Source organism: Engystomops pustulosus, chromosome 5 (genome assembly GCF_040894005.1).
Source record: "Engystomops pustulosus chromosome 5, aEngPut4.maternal, whole genome shotgun sequence".
NCBI lineage: Eukaryota > Metazoa > Chordata > Amphibia > Anura > Leptodactylidae > Engystomops > Engystomops pustulosus.
Window position 1 is genome coordinate 156,713,383 of NC_092415.1, and position 18,209 is coordinate 156,731,591.

At 39.3% G+C, this 18,209-nt stretch overlaps 1 protein-coding gene across 5 annotated transcripts in view; it reads left to right on the top strand.

Annotated features, from left to right (window-relative positions):
• Positions 1 to 18,209, top strand: part of TOPAZ1 (testis and ovary specific TOPAZ 1) — a 56,289-nt gene that overhangs the window by 33,598 nt on the left and 4,482 nt on the right. For all 5 annotated transcript variants that reach the window (XM_072153543.1, XM_072153541.1, XM_072153544.1 and 2 more), the window contains 7 exons: positions 2,256 to 2,407; positions 3,901 to 3,993; positions 6,018 to 6,133; positions 11,888 to 11,954; positions 13,203 to 13,377; positions 13,523 to 13,623; positions 17,731 to 17,896. In XM_072153543.1, coding sequence (XP_072009644.1) covers positions 2,256 to 2,407; positions 3,901 to 3,993; positions 6,018 to 6,133; positions 11,888 to 11,954; positions 13,203 to 13,377; positions 13,523 to 13,623; positions 17,731 to 17,896 — 870 coding nt within the window. The remainder of the gene's footprint in view (positions 1 to 2,255; positions 2,408 to 3,900; positions 3,994 to 6,017; positions 6,134 to 11,887; positions 11,955 to 13,202; positions 13,378 to 13,522; positions 13,624 to 17,730; positions 17,897 to 18,209) is intronic.

The following is an 18,209-nucleotide window of genomic DNA, read 5'->3' on the forward strand; positions in this document are numbered from 1 at the left end:
AGATGATGCCTGTAATTGACATCATAGGTAGACCTCAACTAAGTGAGACAAAATGTGAAGAATTTACGGGCAGTATACATACAAGATACAGGTTCCATAGGTTTGTTCTCAAGTCGAAACTGTATATTTTATCATTGAAGATCCAGCCAAAATTTTTTTTTTTTTGCCCCAGTGACAATTGAAGTTTCAAAAATTTTTGCTGTAATTGGACCAAGGATTATCAATTTAGCTTCATTACAGACACATTACAGCTGATCATTGCAGTCTGGGAGAGAGTAAAGCACCTGGAGAGCTTCAGCAGAGGTCACAGTGGGCAGAGGGGTCCCTTTTTAACTAGGGGTCGTCTGTATGTCTGCCCTTAAGTAGGGGACCTCCTGTATTTGCTAATTATGGTGAAAATAATTATTTTGTCACCTACAAACAAGCATGATTTCTGGCTCTCACAGACCTGTAACTTCTGCTTTAGGAGGCTCCTCTGTCCCCCACTCATTATCTGTAGTAAAGGCTCCTGATTGGACTTGTTATCAGTATAAAAGACACCTGTCCACAACCTTAAATGGTGACACTCCAAACTCCACTATGGGGAGGACCAAAGTGTTGGCAATGGACACCAGAAACATAATTGTAGACCTGCACCAGGCTGGGAAGATTGAATCTGCATTGGTAAGCAGCTTGTTGTGAGGAAATAAACTGTGGGAGCAATAATTAAAAAATGGAAGACCTAAAAGACCACTGATAATCTCCCACGATCAGGGGCTCCACACAAGGGAGGTCAAAATGATCACAAGAATGGTGAGCAAAAATCCCCGGACCACATGGGGGAACCTAGTGAATGACCTGCAGAAAGCTTGGACCAACATAACATAGGATAATGTCCGTAACACACTAAGCCCCCAGGTGTGCCTCCTGCTTAAGCCAGTACGTATCTGGGCCCATCTGATGTTTGCTACAGAGCATTTGGATGTTCCAGAAGAGTACTGTGACAATAATAATAATAATTCATTTATATAGCGCACACATTTCGCAGTGCTGCACAGATGTCATATGGTGATGAAACCAAAGCAGAACTGTTTATTAGAAACACAATTTACTTAAAGTCAGAAACTGCACTAAAAGTGTTTTGTCCGTGTATAATGCTGGGTGTGGCGAATCGCCAAGATCGTGCTCCAGAAATCATGAATCTGTCACTTCCCTGCACTGGCCTGACAGAGTTCACAGTTGCGGTGCAAACACTTCTTAAATAGCTGTGCAAGTCGTTTTGCAAGCCGTGCAACACCATACCTACTGGGAAACATGGCGGTGGCAACTTGTTACTTTGCTGAGTTTCCCTGAAAAGGGTCCTGGACGATTGATCTATGTACGTGAAAGAATGAATGGCACCATTTATCATGAGCGCAAACCTCTTCCCATCAGCAAGGGCATTGAAGATAAAAGTGCCTTTCAGCATGATAATTATCCCAAGCACAGCGCCAGAGTAACCAAGGAGTGGCATCATAAGAAGCATTTCAAGGTCCTGGAGTGGCCTAGCCATTCTCCAGATCTCAATCCCATAGAAAATTTTTGCAGGGAGTTGAAAGTCTGTGTTGCCCAGTGACTGCACCAAAACTCTAGAGGAGATCTGCATGGAGGAATGGGCAAACATACCAGCAACAGTGTGTGTGCCAACCTTGTGAAGACTTACAGAAAACTTTTGATCACTGTTATTTTCTGGATTTGTTCTCACATTTTGTCTCTCGTAGTTGAGGTCTACCTATGATTTCAAATACAGGCCTCATCTTTGGGAGAATTTATACAATTGGTGGTTGACTAAATACTTTTTCCTCACTATAAGTTCTTTAGTAAATGGAAAATGTTTTATCTTGTACCCCATTTAAGCTGCAGATCTAAAATAGCAGATTTATGTTGGTGAAGTGTTTAAGTTTTTGCACTAAAGTATGTATATTATGATCATTTGATGTACTTTTACATATGTTCCTACACAGGGTTAATCTGTAGAGTGTGGATTAATAAGGTAGAAAATCTGAGCCAAAGCTTTAGTGCTACCGATGCTCCAAAGTGCACATGTAAATCAATACGTTGACCATTTATTAAAAGTCAAATTTTATACTTAGTATGTCATATTTTGCTCTCCCTATATGAATAGGTAACATTGTCTTTTTAACATCCGCTTCTTTTACTGCCCTGTATTATGTGTTCAGTAGAAATAAAGGCTCCAAAACTTGCTGTACAAGTCACCATTCATGTTTACATCCTAGCTTGGATTTTCTCAAGGTTCTACAGTCAGTATCCTCCTCGACTTCATTACGACAGAGGCATTTTCTGTGCCCTTCTTAATTCATTGATAAATCGAGGTTTGTGGCAAGAGGTTTTCCTTGTCTTGGAATCTGCAGCTGCTTCTAAGATATTTGTAAGTATATTGAGTTTTCTTTGTTAATGCATTTGTAAGACTCAAAACATAATTATTTTCTTAGTTGATGCCAAGTATAAGTATCAACATGAAACCTATTTGTGAGGCTTGAAATTTGCTTATCATAGAGAGAGAGATTGATGGATATGTGCATTTTATAAAGGAGTTGACAAAAGATATTCATGACTTGTACAGGTGTATGATTGCTTTAGTTCCCACTGTTGTTTCTCCCCACTTTGTCACTGTAATGGGGGTCAAAAAGCCCTACTTCCCCCTGTGCACAACTGCATTGAGGAAGTATATGGATGGATCCTTTTTATTTTTGCAATTGGAAGGGGGTAAAAAATTATCACTCTCTCCAGCTATATGATGCCTCATAAGATCGAATGCATTTTACTAATGCCCCTGGTGAATGTGGAGGATGATTGTGCAGTAAAAACAGTTAAAGGGTTTTTAGGGGCAGGGGTATCCAAAATAATTTTTTTTTTTTTAAAGGCTTTCTTTCCCAGCTCAGGCTTCTAATTCCAGTGTTGCAGTGGTGTCTTCAGTACTGCCAACTAGATCCGCTCATCAATACCTAGAGATTGTAATTTGTGGTGAAGAACAAGTGATGTTCCTGGCACCGTGACCCCCAGTACTCCCAGCCAAGTTTAACACAATCTATATTTAAAAGCCCAAATGATCTGTTAAAAAATCTAAATTAATTTAAAGATTTTAGTCTGTATCCAGTTGTTGGCTTTTATTTGCATATTTAAAAGGTTGATAACAATTGCAAGATTTCAAGACTACTCAAGTCCTAACCAGTGACAGCCTCTGACTTGCTATCCGTACACTGACGATATATCCTACTTATGTGGACTCAGTCTGAGCCGAGAAGTTGGCTCCTACAATTCAAAACAAAACGAGAAAACCATAGGGTCATCTACAACCTACGTCTAAGGGTAATTACATAAAAGTTACATCCTATGGTACCCTCCCCCATCCCCATTGTCTTCAGCTCCCTGTCCCTTCCTAAAATAACATGTACATGCATCCAGGAAAGATGTAAAACCTTTCCAAACATAATGACCACTGACGGACAAAGATTCCCAACTCCTATAAAGAGTACATGATCCCACTAAACTCTCATGACCACACCAAATAAGAAAGGAGGACAGATCTACCTGTGCCAAAACACTTGTGCAGCTGTAACCATAAAATTGGAGATACGGGGGTACTAATATCAAAAGACCATTTCAACTTCTGAGAGGGGGGTATAGGAGTATGAATGTGTTGCATGGATTTATGTAACTATAACTCAGACCTGGTGGGGCCTCAATCAGAGGATGATAAAACTATCACACTCCCAAAATGCTACAATATTTACTGCTGTTATTTATATTATTCATGGTTCTTGCATTGATCACTTTCTTATCACTTGTCTCATCAGTCACTGTAGTGAAAATAACATACTTTCTTTCAAAGACCTATGGAGCTTTTCTTTTTCTTTCCAGCCACCCTTAGAGCACATCATCAAGATTTTTGAAGGTGTTGCCTTTTCTGGTTTGCAAACTGCTTTCTCAACTTTAGTGGGTATTTTCTGCAAGGTACGGTCAAAATGTATGTATTCTTCCTATGGACATAACACTGAACTAACAAAGAACTGTCGCCAGAATTTTACCCCCAAACCAACAATGCCTGCCAGTAAAGAGTTACAAGTACTCCCCATTTCACCTATAGTTATCTGCTAGAGAGGCACCATACCTTAATTAGACTGATATGCAAATTAGCATACTTGACTCCTTCTGGATATGACTCTTGGTTTCTCCCAGGCTGCCTGTGAATCACTTATTTTGACTGACTGCTCTGTTTCTTCATATCTAAGGCCCTGTCTCCTTGTTCCTGATTGACAGGTCTCACTGCTAGGACATGCTACTGTATGGAACTAGTGCTAAGGGACCATCTGTCAGTATTCAACTACAGACATATAAAGTTCTTTTCACTTATAGGATATATTGTGTCAAATCTGCTAAAAGAAGAGCAGATCCTGCCAGAGGGGGTACACAGTAGTATATAAGTGTGTTTGTTTGGTTTTACAATCCTTCATACTGGTGTTAGATGTCCTTTAACAACAATTTTGGATTTCTTCATAACAACTCAAGATCATAAGTGGGGTTTTTTTTTGTTTTTCAATAAAAATGTAATTTACTGTATATACTAGAGTATAAGCCGAGGCCCCTAATCATAACCAAAAAACTGGGAAAACATATCGACTCCTGTATAAGCTTAGGGTGGGAAATGCATTGTTCACAGCCTCCTTGCTCCCCCATTATATAGCCGGGCAGCCCTATCCAGAGTGTGCCAAGGCTATATGGGGGGGAAAAAAAAAATTAACACTGTACTCACCTTTCTGACATTGCATCAGTCAATGTCATTGTTTGCGCGACAGCGGCTCCGCCACTTTTGTGGTTGCCGGCATTGTGCAGGGACCCGAAGACTGAACTGGAGCACCCAAAGCAAGAAGAGGACCTGCAAAGGGTGTCGGAAAGAGGAGTACAGAGTTCATTTTTTCATAGAATTGAGTATAAGCCGAGTAAGGTTTTATCAGCACAATTTTCATGCTGAAAAACTCTGCTTATATTCGAGCTACTTATATACTGATATACAGTATCAATACAAGTATCATAACTGATTTTCTTTTTTTAAGTCTATATACAATGATTTTTTTTCTCTAAAACCTTATCTGCTTTGTATGTTACCTCCATATTTATAAATCAAAATCTCTGAAACAGAAAATGTAAATGTAATTCGGAAGCTTCCATTCCTAACCCTTGCCAAAAGACTGCTGTGGTTCATCAACTTTAATCATTACACCATTTGAAGGACATCTACCACTAGGATGAAGGATTGTAAACCAAGCACACTGACATACTGCTGTGCACCCCCTCATGCAGGATCTGCTCTTGTAGCTTCTAAAGCCCTTGTTTTTATGGAAAAAAGTGTTAAAAATTATGCAAATGAGCCTTAGGGCTCAAGCTCATTTGCATAATCAAAACTCTTTCTTCTTCTAAAAACGGGGGCTTAAGAAGCTTAAAGAAAAGCAGATCCTGCCGGAGGGGGCACACGCCAGTATGTCAGTGTTGTTGATTTACATCCCTTCATCCTGGTGGTAGATGTCCTTTAATGATTTTGGCTCCATATATTGCATGTGATCTAATGAAGTACAGACAGCTCTGTTGTGGGGTCTGTTGCTATGGGTGTAGCTATGACAGATTGGTTATAGATGGGAAAAGAAATCGCTTCACCTCACATATTTACTGTCATGAAGTCCATATAATATATTAATAACTTTCCTAAAGCAATAAATGAAAGTATTTTCAACCAATGCATGCTCTTTTTTTTTTTGCTATGAATATGGTTGTTAGGGACCCGATGTCACTCTGATCTTTGTTATATTCTGCAAAATCGGCACTGACTGAACCCTTTAATCTGGGAAAGGTGATGCCACCATTCTACTCTACGTGACACACTGGTTTAGAGCACTGAATTGCTTGACGCATATTCAACAGCTTCTAGATTACCTATTACTGGTGTTTTAGAGTTGTTTTCCATTTTCCCCCTTTTCCCACAGTTGGTACACGGTGGAATGAGCGTTACTCCTGCGGAAATTGGCCATATTATAGCAATAATGAGCAAGTGCAATGCTGCACAAAATCATATCGGCATCCTTTTCTCCATGAAATCACGGTAAGATATAATATCGTGTATCTGCAAATAATTTCTTAGCTGCAGACAGTTACCTTTTATGATTATTTGATTTTATTTTTCTTAAAATGGACATGAGAAATGTGAACGGCCTGGATTTCTTTGTGCCCCAGACTGCCATGTACAGATGGTTATTAGGGAAAGATAATGTATGGTCATGCACCACTATTCATTTCAAGATAAACAACGGTGTTTAATTCATCTTAAAAAATATATAAAAACCTGTAATAAAATATACATTTATTTCAATTCTGTGTGTGTGTGTGTATAATATATACTGTATTTTTCGGACTATAAGATGCACCTCAGATTTAGGCTTCCAAAAAAGGAAAAATATATTTTACACCAATTAAAATTTTCCTGTTGGTCTCACTAGAGCACATCACACACAGCTCTTCATCATCCATACAGTTACACACACAGAGCTCTGCATCATCCATACAGTTACACACACACACACACACACACACACACACACACACACACACACACACACACACACACACACACACACACTTCTGCTTCATCCATACAGTTACACACACAGAGCTCAGCTATACCCACAGAACCCCTTCTTTTTACCCTGTCCCAGCACAGCATGTGCCCATTCTCGGCAGTATGTGGTGAGAAGCATGTGGTCAGTCACATGATTTTGACATCACCGCAGGTCCTGTAGTACACCCGGGAGAGGTGTATGGCAATAAAGGAGTGAAAGAAGGAATGAAAAACGCAGAGGTGGTGGTCTGAATGGTGACCTATTCTTGTCGGAGGATCTGTGAATTAGTGTGAGGTCTTGAGAAAAACAATTAATTAACCAACAACGGATTTGATATTAATCAGATCGACTTGGGAACTTTGGAGCTCCAGTCAGAGTAAAATATATATTCTTTTGCATATATTTTTTCTCTTCTTTTTTGTATAATACAGCTGTCTGTGCTGTAAATACCGTAAGTATTACATATCTATATTGCACACATAAAAACTATCACTTAGACCACGAGTGATTACCTTATATCATCACACAATATAGTGCATGCACAAGAAGTATAGGTTATCAATAAGCCTTTCAATAGGTATTTCCTTTCTTCAACCAGGTCCGAATACCATAAGCGCTGAAATGTGGTGTTTAATTGATTAAATATGCCTGAGCTCAGGCTATACAAATTGTCTTAAGAACTGTCTTGCCACATATTAAGACCTTTGTGTTGATAAAAGTGTCTCTGTATATGTACGGAGGGAAATCTCTCTGCATACCTACGGAGAAGATGGTTTATTTTTATTTATTTCTTTACTCACGGACTGCAAGGATTATTGGAGTGTTTGGCACGTGGCTCGTCCATTTAATTTTCCAGCTGCTCACTGTCTGCGTGCCTCCTCAGTCAGTCCTGGCGTTTCAGATGAGTTTCAATAGTGGCAAAACAACAGGCTATAGCGAGATCTTCATCCCGTGAGTTCAAAAAGATGTAAGTAAAGATTTATCTTTCTACCACAAGGCGCCACTCATAACATTTTTGCTATACGCGTTTCAGATCTACTTGTTCCTTCCTCAGTAGGCATTTGAACCTGGTCCATTTTTAATATATATATATATATATATATATATATATATATATATATATATATCTCATTTTTTTTTTTTTTTTTAATAGGCTAATGTTCTCGGTATATCTGAAATCCCGATCTTGATTATCTATTCCCACACTGTATTGGCGTTTCCATATGTTTTTTCTTTTTCCTTCTTTCACATGGAAAGTTCTACATTTTGTGTGCATTTCTAGAGGAGTGGTATGTGTACATACACCAGTCTGTACATTGTAGCAGTTTGTTACACATTAGTTGGCAGTTATTGTCACAGTGGATGCACTACATTATTGTAGGATAGTAAAATACTACAATAAAATGCATCTAAGTTGTATCTAGTGGCTCGAAAGTACTAGCTAAAACATTTACAAGTTATATAGAGATCCATACAATAACATAGTATATGGTATATACAGCCACAAAATGTTCTTTGCTTAATTTTTACTTAATTAACCTATTAATTTACAGGAGTTCATCTAACATTCAGTACTTCACAAAGTTTTTGTCAGAATATCTGGTGGATTAACAGGTGGATTATCAATTTGTGTATGGGGGTGCAGTGCATCAGTCTGTGTGCTGGGTAATCGGCCAGACACAGACTGTGAACTACATCCTGCCCCCACCACATCTTATACATATCTTCCCAACATTTTATGGGTACAATAAGATCATTATTGATCATAAGATCATTCTGGCTGCAGGCCTAGTCCTCTAACGTCGATTTATAGACAATATTGTTTTTAAATGGGACCAATCAGAAGAAAGACTGCTGTCTTTTCTAAACAATCTAGATTTGGGGTAATTTAATTTAAACTTTTCCCCTACAACCAGTAGGTCTAAAATTACATTTTTGGATCTGCAGATAGAACCAAAGGGAGATCAACTGGTCTGCAGTTCCTACCATAAACAGACAGCTAGGATTGATTTGACAGATTTGATAGTTGTCACTTTCCACAATGGCTATTAAATATCCCTTATGGACAGTACCGAATATTGCGTCGTAACTGCACTATTGCAGAAAAATTTGAAGCAGAAGCTGTGGACCTCACCAAGACCATTTCAAAGTAAAAATTACCCCGAGAGAATACTTAAAAACTCTTTACAGAAAGCAAGAGATCTGGATAGACAAACTTTATTTCAGAAAAATACAGAAACTAACACACAAGATTCATTAGATAAAGACACTATATTCGTGTTTAAGCCGAGTTTTTCAGCACAAAAAATGTGCTGAAAAACCTCACCTCGGCTTATACACAAGTTGATTAAAAAAATATACTCGCCCTCCGGCAGCCCGATGCTCCACGCATCTCATCTCTTTTTCTTCTGTCTTCTTTAACAGCCACCATGGACGCATACTATGACGTCAGCAGCGGCCGCATCATAGTATGCACCTGCTGGAATAAAACATGGCCGCGTCCATGCCGGCTGTTAAAGAAGATGAGCAGTGCAGAAGAAAGAAAACGAGCCACGCCGACATCGGGAAGCCACGTTGGGCATCGGAGGCTGACTATATAAGTTTAAGTGCTGGGGGGGTTGGCTGTATACTCCATGCCATCCGTCAGTAAAAGAAAAAAGATTGGAGGGGAGGAGACTACATAGCTAAAAATCATGATACATTTCTTTAATTTGATTCTTTTGTACCTTCGGGTTTAAATGCAGAAATTGAACTTTTTGTCTTTCTAGAATGATTTTATACATTGCTTTCACATTGCCTATGTTGTCAATTTTTTTTTATTGTTTTCATTATATGGGTACAACCTGTATAGATGTGGAGGGGGTTGGGATGTAGTTCACCACCGTGTCTGGGTCAGGCTAATTACCTAGCACACAGACTGCTGAACTACACCTCCGTCCCCCATACACAGGTTGATAATTCACCTGTTAATCCACCAGATATTCTGTCAAAAACTTAGTGAAGTAATGAATGTTAAGTAAACTCCTGTAAATTAATAGGATAATTAGGAAAACATTAAGAATAGGATTATATTCTGGGTATTTTTATATAATAAAATGGGTTGTACATTTTTTGGCTGTATATACCATATACTATTTTAATGTATGGATCTCTATGTAACTTGTAAATCTATTTGCTAGTACTATCGAGACATTAGATAAAACTTTTTACGTTTTATTGTGTGTACACATACCATTCTAGAACTGCACACAAATGTAGATTACTACGTTTAGCAGAACTTTCCATGTGAAAGGCGGAGGAAAAAGGAAAAAAGAAAAAAACATATATGTAAATGCCAGTCTAGTGTGGGAATAGATAATCCAGATCGGGATTTCAGATATACTGAGAACATTATCCTATAAAGAAATTGGGCTAGGTTTGAATGCCTTAGAGGCTACTGAGGAAGGAGCAAGTAGCTCTGAACCACGTATAGCAAAAACTTAGTGGATTTTATCAGTGGCGCCCTGTGGAAGAAAGATAAATCATTACTTACATCTATTTTAACTCACGGCTATGCAGACAACAGCTGATCTGAAACTCCAGGACTGACTGAGGAGGCACACAGACCATTTAATGGACGAGCCACGTGCCAAACACTCCAATAATGCTTGCAACAGTCCATGAGTAAGGAAATGAATAAAAATAAACCATCTTCTCCGTACATATACAGAGACTTTTATTCAAGAAAATGTCTTAATATGTGGTAAGACTGTTCTTAAAGACTATTTTTATAACCTGGGCCCAGGCATATTTAACCAATTAAGCACCACATTTCAGCACTTATGGTATTCTGACCTGTTTGAAGAAAGGAAATACTCCTTGTGCATGCACTATATTGTGTGATGATATAAGGTGATCACCTGTGGTCTAAGTGATAGTTTTTATGTGTGCAACAGAAGATATGTAATAGTTACGGTATTTACAGCACAGATACAGCTGTATTATATATGTATATTCACAATTTGTAATTTGTTACAACTGGTCAATTCTAGCATCTATATTTTACGACATGTTTTTATATTTTATTTTTTGAGATGAATTAAATACTGTTGTTTATCTTGAAGTGAGCAGTGGTGCCCGACTACCATTCTCTTTCAGCTTATCAAATTTGACCAAGAGACAATTGGATCATCAGAGCACACTCTCTTAGCGGGCCCAATACAGATTCGAGTGCCCACTTACTACTTCTGCAGTGCTTCTAACTTGACTTAATTGGATCCTGCTAAAATGTACAGTATAACACGGCTAGTTTTTAGGAGAGTCAATTTTCTGGATTGGCAGTTAGGCCGCCAATAGATCCGCATCACGCAGCCAAACCCAAACATGAACATTCGGTCTGCTCATCTCTAGACATTATTAGAAATGTATGTTACAAAGCTCACTTATGTTGACTTGGGCTAGAGGTACAGGAATTAACCGGTTCTCTTCTTGAAAATTGGCTGTGAAAAACAATAGTTTTTCATCTTTTTGGCATACGTTTTTTATGGATCCTCATAAAGTGCAGTCCTTCTAAACACAGACTTGGACATACTATAATTTTAAACAGGCGCACTGTGCGGTAAAATAATGGACATGTGCAATTGTGTGCCGTACAGTTAAAAATAAGGCAGCACGTGGTCCTGTGCTTCTCGTCTAACTGACAGAATCTAATGACACATTCCCTTTGAATATTAGAAAATTCCTCTGCAGGTGCCGAAACCTACAGCTTTGGTTAGAGGAAAACCATCTGTTGCAGTCATAGAAAGCCACTTCGCTCTAGACATTTGTAGCTTTCACCATTCAAGTAAACATCTGTTCAAGGTATTGGACTGATGCGGCCCGGCCAACTAGGACTGCTCATTTACAATATTTCTTTCTGTAGTTGATATGCCCCTTTGAGACCTTTGGTTTTCTCCTACAGTCAACAGCCCCATTGACTGTGACATGTCAAGGCTTTAACATCCTGATTTCAGAGTCATTACTATTAGATCACCGTTTTATTTCTTCTTGGCTATTCATGTGGCTACAATAATGTGAGTATTCATGGGATGCATGTGTGATCACAGTAGCATAGTGTTGTGTTCATACATGCTCTGTAAGGTTTCAGACCAAAAATGGTGTTTAGAATATTTCATTATAACTGTCCCTGGGCTAAAAAGCTATTTCTTCTTGTGGTTTTTATTTTATTTTGTTTTTGTTTTAACATCATTGATTGGATGAAGTCTTGAGAGGAAGATTTCAAAATCAAATTGGGCTTATGACGTGGATGCAGCATTATCTGAAGTGGAGGTAACTATACATGTATTGGTAATTTCAGGTCTCTGGCCACCTGCATGAAAACATGTGCACTTTGGGGGCTACAAACATGGTAAAGGGGCCAACCCCCACGCTACAGCACAAATTCCAACCAAGAAATTAATAAATACCACCGTACAGTATTAAATATAACCCCAGAAATATATCAGATGACAACTCGTATAAACCCCAGACTAGACAATAATAATGTAGACCCTAGATCACAGGGTGCTGACACCAGTGCTGAGGACCGTGAGCAAAGCGATATGGAGTGTAGAGTGCATTTGACAGGATATCCCTGCTGAGTGGTCCTCTCTTGCTCTGTGTCTGCCACTTTGCTCTAGATCCTGATCCAAATACATATGACCAGCATCAGGAACCAGAGCAGCACCTGCAGCTAGAGAGAAACAGCAAACAAGCTTCTGAATCATAGATGGAAGCACTTTTTGGTTTCTTCTGCCACTCCCTGGTGGAGGCTGCAGATTGCACCTTCAGGAATTGCAGGCTGCAGGTTGTGCCCCCTTGTCTTAAAGGAAATCTACAATTACAAACTAGCATGATGAACCAGAAACACTTGCTCATATCCAAGCACAGTGAATGTGGCAATCTTATTTTTGTTATCCATGACCTCCTTCCTTCTAAAATCAATGCTTATGAGCCAGAAGGGCCTCATTGCTGTAGCATCACAGGCTGTTACACTGTGCAGGAGCACTAACTGCTCTTCCCTCACAGTGTGTGTGTGTATAGTAGGAAGGGGGAGTCCTGCACAGTGTTGTTGCCTGTAAAGCTTCAGCTTGGAGGGGCTCTGGTAACATCCCCAAGAGCACTTCTGGCTCATTAGCATAATTTTAAAAGTTAACTTTAGAAGGAATGGGGTCATGGATAACAAATATTGTGCTTGATAATCTTTTTTATATAGTGCAGTCAATTTCCGTAGCACTTGACAGATTATGAGGAGCATATACAAATAAAATAAGACATTACAGTGTAATTGTGATATGAAACAATGGGAATGAGGGCCCTACTTGCAAGAGCTCATGCTTGATTTTGATGGTAGATGTCTTTCGATTTATGGCCACCTTTGGGGTACCAAATTGACAAGTGCAATGTCATGTCTGCAGTGGGGTTCTTGGTGGTTGTCCACCCCAGCCACATATATAACATATCCTGTAGATGTATATAGAGAACAATATAGCTGTGGATGTCTTGTATTGTATGGTCACTTACATTTTATCTTTCCAGCATTGTAAAGTCAACAGTGATTGGATGAAACTTGGAACTTTGTATGTTACTGTCTGTACAGGATGTGAAAACCTAACTATGATTAAGAACTTTTCAAGATGTGTAGCAGAGGCACTTATGAAAGATTCAATCAATGAAAGACCAGAAATTCCCTACTGTGAACTTGCAGATGCTGGTAAGTGTACATAGGATATTCTGATCTTGTAGGTTTTCTAGAATTTGTTCTAGAATATGATTGTAAGGAAATGGCTGATTAGTGTGTTGCGTTGCTTTGGGGGGTTATTAACAAAAGAAAAAAAAATTGTTTTCTTCTTTTGCAGTATTTAAAAATCCGCAATTTAATGATATGCAGAAAAACCTCTTGGGGAGAATTGGCATTTCTATCATGTGTTTTTATCATCTCAAGGAACTTTGGCTAAAGGTATTTGTGGGAAGCTATAACTTGATTTTAAAAAATAAATCTTTCTTTATGGCACCATATTCCGCGGCACTATTCAGATCATGGGTTACATGTACATATAGGGTGCACATATAGAAAGTGAGCTCAGCTCTATTCAGAGCCACCATGAAAGGGAATAGAGCGGACCACATGTGCATGGCCCGACACCTGGCAGAATGGGGTTTGTCACATCTGTCAGACGTGAAGATTAGAATATCCCTTTAACCCCTTATCACTGATACTTGTTTTCAGCTTAATGACCACACTCTATATTTAGAATCAGAAATGTCACAATAATTGCTTATAACTGCGCAGCGCTTTAACGCAGTGATGGCTAACCTATGGCACTGGTGCCAGAGGTGGCACTCGGAGCCCTTTCTGTGGGCACTCAGGCCATCACCAGAGATGACTCCAGCTATCTTCCTGCAGTCCCAGACAGCCCAGGACTTGCTGTGCTCAGTACTATTTTAAAGTGACAGCGCTACCTGGGACTATTTTCTGCTTTATTGGTGTCCTCAGGTTGCTGGTATCAATGAAAACTGTGACAGAGAAGGGAGTATAAATCGAAAATTAAATTTGTGTTGGCACTGTGCGATAAATAAGCGGGTCTTTGTTGTAGTTTGGGCACTCGGCCTCTAAAAGGTTTGCCATCACTGCTTTAACATATCCAGGTGACTGAGAATGTTTTTGTTTTCTCGTGACACATTGTACTTCATGTAAGTTGAAAAATCTAAGTGATAAGTTTTGCGTTACATCCTGAAAAATACAGAAATTATGAGAAGCTGAAAAAATTTTAAAGTTTGAAATGTTCTGCTTTCCCGGCAGATTGTCAGACCACCCAAATCTAATATTTCCCGAATGTCTGCTTTATGTTTGCATGGTTTTTTATTCATCCTCTCTTATTTCTAGGATGTTATGAGGCCTAGAACTTTAGCTGCATTTTTTTCACAATTGCATGAAAATTGCCACATCTGACATTTTGAGTGAACCCCCCCCCCACCCCCACCCCCAGCTTTCAAGTGACTTTGAGAGACCTAAATAATAGTAAAACCCTATAAATTCCCCCACAATAGAAACTATATCCCTCAACATATATAAAACGCCAATTATGACAATCCTTTCATTGTTTCACAGGATTATAACAAAATGGAAGTGCAATTTAGGAACTTTTTTTTTTTTTGGAAAATACATTAATTTAGGCTGAAAATTACAGATTCAGGCTAAATTCACACTGCCGTGAGCCCGCCGTACTACGGCAGCGCAGGGAGAGGAGGAGGAGGTGAGCGCAGCTCACCCCCGCCCCTCTCCAGAGAAAGTAATGGCACACGGCGCCGTAATACGGGGAAAGATAGTTCATGTCCTATCTTTCCCCGGGCTACGGAGCGGTACAGGGCCGTGAGCCCATAGAAGTGTATGGGGGACGTATATCGGCCGCATATACGTCGGCCGTATATACGTCCCCCATACTGTAGTGTAAATGTAGCCTCACAATGGATTAAATGATGAATTGCTCTGCAACGTTTGCCACACAATTTCTCCTGTGTATGCCAACACCACATATGTACAGGCAGTCCCCGGATCACATACAAGATAGGGTCTGTAGGTTTGTTCTTAAGTTGAGTTTGTATGTAAGTCGGAACAGTTTATTTTCTCATTGTAAGCCCAGCCAGAACTTTTTTGGTCTCTGTGACAATTGGATTTTAACCGGTTAAGGACCGGGCCCTTTTACGTTTTTTCATTCTCATTTATCACTCCCCACCTTCAAAAATCTATAACTTTTTTATTTTTACACGTAAAAAGCTATGTGACGGCTCGTTTTTTGCGTAACAAATTGCACTTTAAAGTGATGGTATTAAATATTCCATGCCATGTACTGGGAAGCGGGGAAAAAAATTCCAAATGCAGTGAAAATGGTGAAAAAACGCATTTGTGTTGTATTCTTGTGGGCTTGGATATTACGGCTTTCACTTCACGCCGCAAATGACGCATCTAATTTATTCTTTGGGTCAGTACGTTTACAGGGATACCAAATTTGTATAGGTTTTATAATGTTTTCATACATTTACAAAAATTAAAACCTCATGAACAAAAATTTTTTTTTTTATTTTGCAGTCTTCTTGTGCTTATAACTTTTTCATACTTTGGTGTATGGAGCTGAGGGTGGTGTCAACTTTTGCGACTTTTGATGATGTTTTCAATGATATTATTTTTAGGACTGTACGACCTTTTGATCACTTTTTAATTTTTTTTTTAAATGGCAAAAAAGTGCCAGTTTTGACTTTGGACGCGATTTTCCGTTACGGGGTCAAACGCAGTGAAAAACCGTTATTATATTTTGATAGATCAGGCATTTTTGGACGCGGCGATACCTAATGTGGTTATGATTTTTACTGTTTATTTATATCAGTTCTAGGGAAAGGGGGGTGATTTGAATTTTTAGTTTTTTTTATTAGAATTTTTTTTTAAACTTTTTTTTTTTATTTTTACTATTTTTCAGACTCCCTAGGGTACTTTAACCTTAGGTTGTCTGATCGATCCTACCATATACTGCCATACTACAGTATGGCAGTATATGGGGATTTTACTCCTCATACATTACAATGTGCTGATAGCACATTGTAATGAATGGGTTAACCCGAAGTAGCTTCGGGTCTTCGTGAGACCCGAAGCTACCATGGCAACGGATCGCCGCTCCCCGATGACGTCACGGGGAGCGGCGATCCTCGGAAAGATGGCGGCGCATGGGCTTTGCCGGCGGCGTTCTGCAAGAAAACACCCGCGATCGGTGCCGGCACCGATCGCGGGTGTTACCGGTAAGCCTTTGCTGCAATATGCGGCAGACACTTGCCGGCTAAGGAGAGGGCTCGGCCCGCGAGCCCTCTCCATGCATCGGAACGCGACCGCCGCCGTGAATACACAGCGGGCGGTCGCGAACCGGTTAAAAACGTTGGGTTGTCATAAGAATCAATATTAACACTAAAGCTTCATTACAGACACCTGTGATAACTGTTACAGCTGATGATTGTAGCCTAGGACTAAAGTACAGTAAGTTACCAATATCCAGAGGTCTGTTTGTTAGGGGTTGTATGTAAGTAGAGTGTTAAGTAGGGGACCGCCTGTAGTAGTAATTTTTTTGTGGAGTAAGATACACTGTACAGATCATTTTGGGGGATCGAAGCTTATTCAAGAGATTTTATTAACTATTTCAAGGTAGACAGAAAGAAAACCATTCATTTTTGTTTTTTATTCTTCACACTTTTTTTTTTTTTTTTTGTCCTCAATGTAATATAAAAATGATATTTTTATTCTTTCACTACTGTTATGGTTATACCTCATTTATATAGTTTGTTTTATCTTTGTTCTATTTTCCGAAACAAAAACAATATTGGAGAAATTTACAGGCATAACTTCTTATTTTTATGTTGAAAGAGGTGGATTCTTTTTTTTTTTTTTTTGCAAAAACAGTTGTTCTTTTCAGCGGTATCATTTTTGGGTATGTTACTTTCTTTGATCCTTTCTAGGAACATTTTTGTGAGGGTATTTTATTATTTATATTATGGGACCTTTTCCTCACTTATATAATGGCGTTCACCCATCAACTCCAACAATGACTCTTGCACAGCTGACAACCTGCGATCAGAGTATAACAGCTTCTAGCGCTTTTACGCCGGAGGCAAAAGCAGGAATCCAGTGCCGAAGCTGCACTGGCAACACAGACCCCCCTGAGGTCCTTCATTGGACCCCGAGCTATAATGTGATACCATCGCCACCTTGCGATAATTTCTGTTGGGTGGCAATGGATGACGGAGGGACAGAGGTTTGGGGCAAGAGTACTGCGGTTGGCCTCAGTGGACACAAGGTTAAAATGTGGTGCTCAATATTTAAAGCTGTTTGAGAAAACAAGTTGAATAAGTATTTCAGTAGCACTTTTCGTAATAGTAAAATAAATGGAAAGAAAGGAAAATTGTATGCCCCTTTATTTTATTTTTCTTACACATTTCCATGGACAGTAAAAACAAAATTAAAATATGGTAAAATAAAATTCTTAAATGTGAAATTGTTTCAATGCCTGATGTCTTCCTTTTTAAGGGAAGAAAAGTGATCTACAAATTCCATGAGCTTAAGATTAATTATACAATCTTAAAGGGACTTTTTGACCAAGAAAGTGTTGCATCTCGATGTCACGTTGTTAACATTGCCGTTGAGATTTTCCTCAAGTCTGGGAACCTTGGTGGTGCAGTGCAGATTCTAAAAGGTATGTTTTGTACTATAGTCAAAGGAAACCTACCACTTTTAAAATTGGACTTATGACCCACAAATAGCTTGCATCAGCTCATGGTGAGCTGATGCCGGACCAGATCTTGACTAGTAGCAGAAACCGTTGTATTCCGTGAAATAGTGTTTTTAGCAGTATATTCAAATCTCCCTCCTGCGCACCACAATATTGCTGTGCGCGACCGTTTGTGCGCATTATCATGAGGTGCCGGAGGGCTGGTGACTTCACCAAGCTCTCGGGCACACTCACGCATGTGCACCAACATGGTGCGTCCGGCTAGGGTGCGCACAGC